This window comes from Pygocentrus nattereri, chromosome 10 (assembly GCF_015220715.1).
Source record: "Pygocentrus nattereri isolate fPygNat1 chromosome 10, fPygNat1.pri, whole genome shotgun sequence".
Lineage (NCBI taxonomy): Eukaryota > Metazoa > Chordata > Actinopteri > Characiformes > Serrasalmidae > Pygocentrus > Pygocentrus nattereri.
The window spans coordinates 14,758,380-14,770,972 of NC_051220.1; the positions used below are offsets into that span (position 1 = coordinate 14,758,380).

The 12,593-nt window shown below is 38.8% G+C and overlaps 1 protein-coding gene across 8 annotated transcripts in view; it reads right to left on the minus strand.

Moving 5' to 3' along the window:
• togaram1 (TOG array regulator of axonemal microtubules 1) overlaps positions 1–12,593 on the minus strand; it is an 81,911-nt gene that overhangs the window by 21,444 nt on the left and 47,874 nt on the right. For 5 of the 8 annotated variants that reach the window (XM_017713802.2, XM_017713801.2, XM_017713798.2 and 2 more), the window contains 8 exons: positions 9,765–9,841; positions 8,940–9,104; positions 8,768–8,833; positions 4,068–4,237; positions 3,366–3,513; positions 3,044–3,271; positions 2,368–2,485; positions 761–866 (listed from right to left, as the gene is read on the minus strand). In XM_017713802.2, the coding sequence (XP_017569291.1) occupies positions 761–866; positions 2,368–2,485; positions 3,044–3,271; positions 3,366–3,513; positions 4,068–4,237; positions 8,768–8,833; positions 8,940–9,104; positions 9,765–9,841 (1,078 nt within the window). The remainder of the gene's footprint in view (positions 1–760; positions 867–2,367; positions 2,486–3,043; positions 3,272–3,365; positions 3,514–4,067; positions 4,238–8,767; positions 8,834–8,939; positions 9,105–9,764; positions 9,842–12,593) is intronic. The other 3 variants (XM_017713799.2, XM_017713800.2, XM_037541875.1) reach the window with 3 other exon arrangements.

Here is a 12,593-nt window from a genome sequence, read left to right on the forward strand (position 1 = left end):
CTAATATTATCTGACAGTGTTAAATATGTTTCTTGGAGAAAGATTATTTTAAAATCCATAGGTTCCATTCTTTTGAACACTTGTTTAATCATTAGTTTTCTGTAAACCTCTACATTTCCAAGAAGTAAATTGGATTTCTAATGCCTTCGACATGACTGTTTAAATCTCTCCAACAAGACAGCCATAGCATGCCTTTACTCCATAAGAGAAAACAAAAACAAAAAAATACAACACATGCAAAACATCAGTATGCCTTCTTCAATCCCTTAAACTAGACTTCATACATGAACTCCCAAATACAGCTACTGGAATTTGCCCCTCTCCCTTGTTGTTCATCCCAGAATCACTGGGTCTGCTGCTCCCTTTGTTACAAATTGCCCCATTCATGATAAATATTTCCCTCCCTCACATTCAGGAAGGCCAGCTATCCTTGCAGAACACTTCTAGAAAACAACAGAGAACATGGCCTCACAATGAAACAAAAAGTAAATCAATAGAAGTAAAACAGGAAAATCAATGCAAATAAAAAACAAGATAAAACAGAATACTAGAGATATAAGAGATATAGGAAAAGGGAAGTACAGAGTTTTCATTTCAGGGGAGATGGACAAGCAATTACAAGTATTGGGGTGAAACAAATGACACTGATATGCAAGTTATGTAGTCATTGAAGTGAGAAACTGATGTGTGGGCCCACATATGGGCCTTTTGAGTTTGAGAGGTTTAGTTACAGGGAATTCACAAGAAAGTAGTGATTCACCTCTTGAATGAGAATCAAGCAGACATCATGGAGCCTGCTAATAAGCACATCAGTATGATACTGTGCTAAACCTCGTAGAAAACCCAGGCCTTCGATTTTCTTTTCCCTGTATGAAGAGATCAGAAAAATACAGATACACTGAATAGGCAGAAGGTTATTGTAAGTGAAAATTAGTAATGAAAAGACAAGGAAAGACTGTATTAAACGTAATCTTGATGAAGCATATAGAAAAAGCAAAGTTACAAATTACTAAACACTTCGAGTTGACAGGTAAAATTAAGCTTTTGTTTTGGGTTCATAATACCAAAGCCCATTTTAACCCCTTTTCTACAAAAAAGACAAATGAGAAGTACACAATGTTTAAACAGTACAAAAAATAATGTAATCATTAAAAAACAATCACATGGAACAGCAACATCTGCTCTAATTTCTATATGATGTGGCAATAAAGTTTTCAATGGCATATTTGTCATGGCACGCTTAATAACTTGCTAGACATAGCAACAGCAACCAAGGGGGTAAAAGGACAGCTGATTTATTTGACATGTTGTACCCATATAAAAGCTAGCTATACTTGTACAGCTACTGAATGATGGCTATAAACTAGTACTCTATGTCTGCTCTTTTTCAGTGTATTGCACCCAACTTCTGTTTCTGGGAAAGCAGCCCAGATGCAGAAAGGTGTTTTAGTGACAGTACGACTGTGTCACACCCTCCGTTACACTCTGAGATTTAATGCTGGGACCCACAAGCAGCAGGAGATACACTGCTTGATAAAATGCTACTACTACGTTAGATTATCTTTTTTTAAGTTAGAAAACAATATTAGACTGCTTTGGGGATTGATTTTCTTCTATTTGCATGAATAGATCTCACACACACACACACTAGAAAGGCAAAAGGTTATTGCAACTGATACAGTACTAGCCTATAACTCTGCATAGACATTCCCTCTTTGAACTTCAACCTGTGAGTGTTTGAGGATACACCCACAAAGTCGCCAGCTGTTTTCAGCTCACTGTAATGAAAGAGAGTTAAGCAAAGCAGGGATACTGCAGAAATTAGGAAATAGAATTCCACTCTGAAACTATAGGTCTAGGGTCTTTACTATACTCAAATTATTGTAAAGTTGAGAATATTTTATTATTATCATTGTTATTATTATTAGCAGTTGCAATCCTAAAATTGGGGGTGCAGCAACACCCTCAGCACCCCCACTTCCCATGTCCCTGCGAAGCACTATGTATAGAACAGATGAAAATTATATTAACTATAAAATAAAACTTAAGTATAATAGCTAAAATACCTCATGGCACTTTTACTTTTGGTAATTAAATATATTTAAAGGAAATAATTTTGTGCCTTAATTCAAGCAGAAATATAAATAGAGGACTACTTTTATTGTAGTGAATGGTAGACTGAAGGGTTAGAGGGTTTGAGGCTAAGATGCATATATTTGAATCTCAGCACCCATATCCTAAATAAATCAAAATCATGTGGTGCCTAGAGATTCCCACCACTAAAAAACAGGCATATGTTATAAAGGAGATCATTCATGTGTCATTCATGTGCTTCATGGGTCATAATTCTGTCGGTGGCAAACTCACCAGTCTTCTGAGTTAAGCAGTCTGAAGCTCTGAGTAAGGGCAAAGTCTGGTTTAGAGAAAGGACGCAGTTCTTTTTGCTCAGGAGGATCTTTCTTTGGGGTACCTGGTGTGAATTCATCTAAGGAAAGATTGCAAATAAAAATATGTGATGATGTATCATATATCAAGCAAATAAAAATATATCAAGATGTGGTCATAAACAAAAGGAATTGATGGTTTTCTTTCCTAAACTTATTATATGTGCAAACTTGAAGTCCAGTAATAGTTGAGGTAGAGGTAAGAAAACATAATAATATATTTAAAAAATACATTAACTGTATATTAGTCTAGATCAAGGGTGTTTAATCTTAGCTGCAAATGGTCAGTACGGAGGTAGGATTTCCTTCCAGTAAAGCAGAAGAACACATGCTCAACTGTTAAACAAGTGGAATCAGGTGTTCACGTGTTTGTTTGGAAATGAAGACTTGCAGCCCTTTGCAGATATGATTGGACACCTTCCTCTAGATCAAAAACATTGGTTTGGATCGGGTGTGACATACGAAATGCATAGAAAAATCTGCTGAACAGGATGGAAAACATCATTCCATGTAGCAAGACATATTTTAGTTCTCAAAGTAAAAACAAATACTCACAACTGTAAGTCACTACACATAAAGGGCTGGACAACAACACTTACCAGAGCTATGAGAGAGAGATGGATGTGTTCTATTTAGACTGGTGGCTCTTCTCCGACGTGGCTGCATGCGTCTAGTGGGGAGTGCGGCAGGTGGACTGGGCTGATGGTGTGGACTGAAACATTTAACTGGATTTTGGCATTTCTGCAGACCAGTAGGGCTTGAAGCCAAATCATCTGCAGGTGTTTCTGTCTTACTTGAGGCTACAACAGTATCGTTCAGCTGAAAATCTAGGAGAAGTAGGTAAAGAGGCAATAATGACGCCATCTGTTTGAGCCCTGTTTGACATGGAAAAACAGGATAAATGTTTAGTTAATCTGTAACCTTTTGGACGTGCTGATTCATCAGAGTCCACTTCAGACACTGTGTGTCTAAGATGCTGCCTCATTCGTTCCATGCGCTGGGCTTCTTGTTGCTCTAAAAAATGCTGATGCATATTTTCCCTTGTGAACCTGGACATCTTTACTCTTTCCTGTAAATTTATAAACTTAAAATGCTGCTTAACATCTACATGTGAGAAACAATTAGAAACTCTAGCTGGCAAAAAGAAAACACACAACACAGTACTGTAGAAAATATGTAAATTCAAAACCAATGGCCTTAATCAATAAGAAAACAGCACAGTGAAAGTTATGACGTATGATGGCTCTGTAACACTGTCTAGAATTCAATGCCTGCTAATGTTCCTTTTCGGTTAAAATGCTCTCTAGAGAGAGAGAAAGAGATGCCTTTGAAGACGGTGACTAGTTAGGCAGCTGCCTCCAGAATGGAATGCACAACATATGTTGTTCTGAAACTGAATCATGTAGACAATTGTGGAGTTGCTACTAGGTTCATATTTTGAGAATAACAGGACAAGACTGTGCTGGGCATTTAAGCTGACACTAAATCACATTAGATTCATTGTATTACAAAGTAAATAAATCAATGTTAAAGTAATGAGAGCTAGAATAAAGTTGAGACTGAAGGCACTTAATGAGTGAAACATGGCTTGATTGGGCAATAAAGCAAACAAACACGTCTCACCACTGTCTCCTCTGGCTCAAGGCTCATGTCTGAATCAGCATGGCTGGCAGAAACAGCATTGCCACATACTCCAGCTGGTGGATCCCAAGGGACTTTGCTTAGAGAGTCCTCCTGCCCATGACATATTGCTACACTGGGGTGGGCAACAAGGACAAGGGAACCAAATACACCTGAAATTAAGTGAGAAAAGTTTGTTTACATTTTTTAAAAAGTTACATTACCTTCAGGTTATTTCACCTACAAAAGAACACATAAATCAAAGTGAAGGCAAGACATCATATACAATCCCATTTCCAAAAAAGCTGGGACACTATGCAAAATATTAATAAAATCTAAAATCATTGTGCTAATCACTTAAACCCAACATTTATTTGAAATTAGTACAAAGACAACATATCAAATGTTGAAACTAAGGCATTTTATTGTATTTTGAATTTGATGATAGCAACACATTCCAATAAAGTTGAGACAGGGCAACAAAACAGGCAACAGGTCAGCAACATCACTGGGTAGAAAGAGCATGCCACAGAGGCTTTCAGAAGTAAAGATGATGAGGGGTTCACCACTCTGCAAAAGACTGTGTTTGCAAATATTACACCAATTTAAGAATAATGTTTCTCAGTGTAAAATAGCAAAGACCTTTTGCTTTTCATTGCCTACAGTTCATAATATCATTAAAAGATCTTTGGGTTCTCAGGTGGCACTTCATTAAAAACAGACATGATTCTACAGTGGAAATGACTGCATGAGCCCAGAAACACTTTTCATAAGCCATGGTTAAATGCAAGTTAAAACTCTACTACGCAAAGAAGAAATCATATACAAACACGACAAAGAAAGCACCACTACCTTCTTTGGGCCTGAGCTCATTTGAGATGGACTGAGGCGAAGTGAAAAAGTAGAGCTGGGTGATTTTTGCCTGATTTTTGCTTTTGAGTCATGAGTTGCTGCTTTAACCCTTGGATGCATGAGCGACCAATACCTACACTCTTCCATGAGTGGGGTCAAAAATGACCCCAATTAGAATCAATGTGTTTTTGCAATAAATGAATAAAAAAAAAAATGCCTTTAATTTTGGTTAAAGCTGATTATATTTATTATATTTGGGTCAACAAAAGACTGATTTTACATTTAGCATGCATATTTATAACTTTTTATAACATTTTTTCATAATAAATAACATAAAAATTCTTCAAAAATTATTGTTAGTATGTCCATGTGTCTGCAGGACAAAAAAGAAAATGAACATACATAATACCAGAACACTGTCCACTCACATTTGCCCACACAAAATTATTTTGGGGTACTGGGGTAGTGCATTTCCAACAGCAATTGGTGGCTTTGCGGTCTTTGCTTCTTGGACACATCTGGCACCTCTTTCTCTTCTGTCTGCCCTCTCTCCTGTTGCTGGTTTGCAGTGTAAAAACTTTTAATTTCAGAGATTTTGAAAAATAACAACCCTCGGGGTCATTTTTGACTCCACTTATGCATCTAAGGGTTAAACTACCCTTTATGGTCAACACTTGCCAAACAGTGGAACACTTCACCAATGGGAGAGTGGGAGAAAGTTTCTGGTGAGCTGTTTTTACCAGCTCGAAAAGCACAGCGAGAATTTTTGTAATATTCATAATTTAAGAAAGAAAACAGATTATTTTAGCTGTCTGGTAATGAGTGCTAGGATATCTGGCTGCTAAACTTTCATTTAACAACCACATTAGCGTAATATGAACAGCAAACATTAGCTGGCTTGGTACGTCAATGATGGATCACACTGCATTACTGCCAGCACTCCTACTATGTCAGAGCATATCACAGTATTCAAAAACCAGCTAGCAGACATGTGGATTTTACGAAGCCCCGCTGGTGACATCCTGTATGAATAAAATTAATGTATGGCCACAACTAAGTAAGGTATGGGAAGGAGATGATTAAGTCATGCCCATGACTTTGTAAAGCATGGGAACAAGACTGTAATGTGTGGCCTCAACTTAGTAAGCTGCGATCTCATTCCCATGCTTTACTAAGTCGAGGCCACGCATTAGGATCTTGTTCCATGTTAATAAGGCATAGCCATGACATAATCATCTCATTCCCATGCCTTAATAAGTTGTGGCCAGACATTTATTTAATTTATACAGGATGTCACCAGCGGGGCTCCATAAAATCCAAGTCTGTTAGCTGGTTTCTGAATACTGTGATATGCTCTGACATGGTAGGACTGCTGACAGTAACGGGATGTGATCCATCATTGATGTACCAAGCCACCTAATGTTTGTCATTCATATTAAGCTAATGTTGTTGTTAAACAAAACAGTTCAGCAGTTGTAACCAGATAGCCTAGCACTTATTACCAGACACCTAAAATAAATTACACATTATTTTTATTTATATAGGATGTAACCAGCGGGGCTCCGTAGGATTTCTCTATTCCAGCACAGTAGTTTGAGGGGTGAACCACAATATATCTGACGCTCTCTGTGTAAAAGCATTAACTGCAGTGTGATTTTCACACTGGACAGAGTCCTCCTTTTAGGTACGTTTAAACTGAAATCAGCACTTTCTGGTATTGTTTGATCTACAGTAACATCAATACACCGTGTTGTCCAAGTGACGGAGTGCTGCCTCAAGTTAGCCAGCTGCTAAAAATAGCTACCCTGAAAAGACAGCATTCTCCAGCTTTCCAATGCTTCATAGCTTCCTCAGTTTACTTTTGTTTAAATCAGGGCTGTAACTCATGTGAACCCACTTTCTTCCACTTTCGTTGCTTGGGAATGCACACATACTAAAATATGACTTTTTGAGCGCTGTGACACAATGCTGGAATTGTGCGCAGCAGACGTGATTTAACACAGCTAAAGCTTGTTAGGATGTTCGGAAAGAAGTTCGCTCTGGGACAGTATATTTACGCTACTTATCTCGTCATTCACATTTGGTGACAGAACAGATTGCCGATCGTTCCATTCAAACGGGGTATGTATAACTGCACATTTCAGACGTTGCTGAAGTATATTTCGTAAATCATTTTACTCGTCGCCCCGCCCAATCATGTCGAAAAACAAGGAAGCGTGCCCTCTTGTGATGAAAGCAGAGTAGTGTCGCTTTCCTTGCAGTAGAAAACGCCACAGCTGTCACTAGAACGTGGATGCGTGAGGATGCTCTATTACATCAAACACTTATAGCTCTACTGAGGAAAATTATGTTGTGATAATTATCGTTAGGGTTTTATCGCCCAGCCCTATGAAAAAGTGTCCTGTGTCGAATCAAAATATGAAATTCTTCTTGGAAATCATTAACACTGAATCATCCAGGCTAAAGACCATCAGGCTTGTTAGCAGCTGTGATGGGAGTGCATTAGTGCACATGGCATGGGTGACTGGCACATCTGTGAAGGCACCATTAACACTGAACGATATTTACAGGTAATGGCAACATATGTTCAGATGATGTCTTTTTCAGGAAAGGCCTTGTTTATTTCAGCAAGATGATGTAAAACCACATTCTGCCCAGTTTACAATAGCATTTTACAATGGCTCTATAGAAAAAAGTTAGAGTGCTAAACTGGCTTGCCTGCAGTTCAGACCTATCACCCACTGAAAACATATGGCACTTCACTTTATGAAACAAGAAATATGACAAAAGAGACCCCAAAATATTGAGCAGCTAAAATCCTATATAGGTCAAGAGTGTGAAAACGTATCACTTTCAAAACTATAGTAGTTGGTGTCCTCAGTTCCCAAACCAAAGAAGAGGTGATGCAACACAATGGTAAACAAGCCCCTATCCCAACCTTTTTGGAATGTGTTGCTGCTGAGAGAAATTAAGCTTCTATCTTCTGACCTGAGGGTGATCAACTCCCTCCATTATTTGTCTTATCTGCTGATCTGAGGGTCTCCCTGCATTGTTGGTATGGCCCTTTGATTGCCGACCATAAAGTCACACAATAACCCTCCAGGGTAGCAACCATCAAGGAGTGTTGATGTTCGCCATCCTTGCAGGGAGTCGGCACCTCTGTCCTTTTGATAAGGTAATCATCATCCACCTGCTTAACCCCCTCTTCTTCATCACCCTCATCCCCCTCACTTACCCCTGGTTAACCCCCTCTTCTTCATCACCCTCATCCCCCTCGCTTACCCCCCCTAAAACTCCTCTTCCTCACCTTTATCCTCCTCCCACAATTTCCAGTGTATATAAGGTCCTCCTAAAATATTAAGACTAGCTGTGATAGATTGGCTGTGATAGACTGGCTGTGATAGACTGGCTGTGATAGACTAAGCTGTACCTACATTTCCTGTGTGTCAATAAAGTCAAGTCTATGCTGAAGGCCTCCTGACTTCTGAATCCTGAAAGCTGAATTTCTAACACTGCCATCAAATTCAAAATAGGCATATATTTTTCAAACAACAAAAAAAGTTAACATTGAATTAGTTGTCTTTGTACTATTTTCAAATAAATCTAGGTTTTAAATGATTTGCACCTCAATTTTATTTTGTATGTTGTTGTTGTGTCCCAACTTTTTTGGAAATGGGGTTGTTTGTAAAACATACTAAATTTTACTCATAAAAGTACAATAAAAGTAATCATAAAATAGTTTTAAAGTGAATAGTTTTCAAAGCAGATGATATACATGTTACCAACTACAAAAATCTCATTTGAGCTATGACTTTACACAAAATCAGAAGAAGCAGAGAGATTACAGTGACCTCGGCCAACTACTCCTTCAGACATTTCACCAGCAGGGGAAGCCCTGGTGCTGTGTATCTGAGATCCTGAGAGACATAAGTACAGGGAGCAGGCATGTTAAGAAAGCAAAAAAGAATAAAAAATCTTCATCTTTCAGACTCAATTTCAATAAGAGCTTCAGAGTTCTCTCACCTTTCATAGGTCTTAGAGCACGGACAGGCTCCCGACCTGCAGGTCTAACATGAGGAGATGACACTGTTTCTCTGGACCTCTCTTTATCTGTTGGTCCATTAGAGTAAATTACACTCTGACCAATTACACTTACATTAGAGAAAGCCTTTTCTTGCTGTTGGACATCTGCAACACAATTTATTTTATGAATTTATACATACTTAACTCACTTTATGGAATGATCATACAAAAGAGTGCTAATTTGGTCTTATGGCTTAAAAAATCCTTAGGCTACACTCACATTACCAGGCTGAAGTGGCACAAATCCACATTTTGCCCTTCATGTGACTCAGATCTCATGTTTTCAGGGCTGTGCGGACACACAAATCTGATCTTTTCAAATCCGACCTGAGCCACTTTCATATGTTTGGATTCAATTCGTGGCCATGCGACCTTAATGTGAACACTCACATCAGAATTCGTGTGCTTTTTTCCCCCCACTGTGCGTGCGCCATCATGGCAGCAGCTTCAACGCCTATAAATCATGGAAAAGCTTTTTTTGCCTTCCTCTCACTCTAACAATGAACTCTAATAATGAAAAGCTGTGAGCTGATCAGAGTTAATCATCTTCACAGCAAATGCTAGTTCTACTCGGTATTTTGTTTGCTGATGATGCAGGTGATGCACGTGATTCATTCACTTGGCATTACTGAGTAGGATGTGTGCTTCCAGGTCATTTCTGGACTTAAATCACTTGCCTAAACGACTGATCAGATTTCAGCAAAAAATCTGATTTTAGCAATGAGGCTTGTAATATGAATGTAGCCTTAGTGAGTGTTAGCCTACCTTTAGAACTTGCCTCCACTGAGGTCAGAGTCTTCTGTCTCCCTGATGGCACTCTACCAATCTGTCCTTTCCAAGGGCTGCAATGAGAATTTAACAAATGTGACATTTTTGACTACACATTAAATTTCAATAAAGAATGCATAACTGTACAGATTTTATTTTTTTTACTAATTTATTTTATTAAATTAGTAAGCATACCGTTGCCAAAGATTCTAAAAAATAATAACCCCAATTCCAAAAATGTTGGGGCGCTGTGCAGAATGTTAATAAAAACTAGAATGCAAGGATATGCAAATCAATTAAACCATATTTTTAAAGGAGAATATTACAAAGACAATATTTTTTTAATTTGATGCCAACATGTTCCAAAAAAGTTGGGACAGGGGCATGTTTACTACATGTATAATCACCTCCTTTTTAAAAAGCACTCTGTGTTTGGAAACTGAGAAGATCCTTAGATATGTTTTCCTGTTCTTGTTAGATATAAAATTTCAACTGCTCATCAAGTCAGGGTCTCTTTTGTCGTATTTTTCATTTTGTAATGCAGCAAATGTTATCAGTAGGTGACCGTTCTGGACTGCAGGCAGGTCAGTTTAGCACCCAGACTCTTTTAATACGGAGCCATGCTGTTGGAATACATGCAAAATGTGGTTTAGCATTGTCTTGCTAAACCATACTCTGCATGGAAAGCAAGGCCTTCCCTGAAAAAGATATAACAAATATATAGATATATAAGAAACATATGTTGCCAAAACATGTATATATATATATATATATATATATATATATATATATATATATATATAAAATTCAGCATTAATGTAGCCTTCATAGATTTGCATGTCACACATGCCATGTGCATTAATGCAACCCCATACAACCATGAATACTGGTATTTGAACTGTGCACTGAAACAAGCTGAATGGTCTTCAGCCTGAAGGACACAGCACCCATGATTTCCAAGAAGAATTTCAAATGTTGATTTGTCAGACAACAGGATGCTTTTCCACTCCCCCTCAGTCCATTTCAAATTAGCTCAGGCCCAGAGAAGGTGGCAGCGTTTCTGGAACCTGTTATGTACAGTTTCTTCTTTATATTTTTAAGTTTTAACTTGCATTTGTGGATGCAGCAATAAACCGTTTTCACAGAGAGTGGTTTTTCAGAAGTGTTCATGAGCAAATGCAGTGATTCCACTACAGAATCATGTCCGTATTTAATGCAGTGCCGCCTGAAGGCCCAAAGATCATGGCCAGCAAATACTGGTTTATGGCCTTGTCCCTTGCATACAGAGACTTCTCCAGATGCTTAAAGTCCTTGTTTTTAGCTGTTTGGCTAGACAGGGAGGGGTATGACGAAGGCCACAACCCTGGGAAAGAAGCTGTTCCTCTGTCTATTTGATGGGATCTTATTGTCCTGATCCGTTTGCTTGGTGGCAGAGGTTCAAACACGGATTGACCAGGGTGTGCAATGTCTTTGAAGATACTGCTAGTCTTCTTCCTCAGTTGGCTAGAAGCGTCATAGTAAGTCTGGGAGCCCTGATCCAACAATGCACCATGCCACCTTCACCACACAATGCAGATCCTTGAGCTCAGCAAACATGCACATGGTACAGCACAATGTGATGTACTTGGTTTTAAGTGGTGCTTGGTTGGTCTTAAAGTGGTATTTCAGTAGAAATTCACCAAGAGTTTCTGTGGGAGCAATGCCGGTTTCAGCATCCTGAGGAAGAATATTCTTTGTAGGGCTCAGCACACAGCCCTGTGGAGTTACTGTGTTTAGAATGAGGATGCATGGCTTCGGTTGGCCCATAAGGAAGTTCATGATCCATGAGCACATAGAAGAACCATGACAACTCAATTTTTGTGGGGGATGAAGTCCACAAATAACACTCACATAACTGTCTAATTCTTTAAATTCTTAAAAAAAATTTAACCAGCCTGCAAACTGGTGCTTATCCAGATCAGGTGGTATGTTGGTTTTGATGTGTGAAAGCACAAGCTTTAAAAGTATTTCATGAATATAGGCATTAGAGCCACTACTTATGGTAAATCAGGCCCTCCACAGAGCTAATGTCTTGGGCATGATGGAAAATTTAAGAGATGTTGGAACAGTAACTTTTTGTAGCAACAGACTGAATATCTGTTAGCTGCTTGGCACATGGTTTCAGTACTTGGCTGGGCACTCCATCTGCACATGCTGCATTGCTAGCACTGACTTTCACCAGTGTGGTCTTCACCTGGTGGTGCTATAGAGCCAGTAATGGCCTTCTGGCAGTTGGAGCAGGGCACAAAACAGGTTCAGGACATCAGGCAGTGTGGCATCACATTGAACAGCATGTGGTGTTGTCAGTAACTGCCTTGATGTTGTCCCATATGCTACATTGGTTGGTATTAAAGTGATTTTGTCTATTTCTCTTTTTATATCTGCACTTTATATCCCTGATGCCTCTCTTGAACTTCCCCATGCCTCACTATAGGTTTTGTTTGTCATCTGATCTCTCACTCCTCAAGGAGTGTCCCCACCTTGCAGATTTAGGCTCCAAATGTGTAATGAATTTTTCCATGATGTAGCATGTTCTGATGCAATACAGAAAATCCATTAACCAGTGAGCTACAAGGTGACCTTTATCATCAACACACAACAGAATGAATGGAATATCTGAAATTGCTGGGATATGACACTCAAATCGTGTGGGAACATGATAACTTAAAATTTTCAAGGCAGATTCCTTTTCAAAAAGGATTTCGATCACTTACCAGTCCATTCAAGAAGCAAAGCCCGACTGATGGATGTACTGCAATATGCATGGAAAGCTTGCAGCAAATTAGT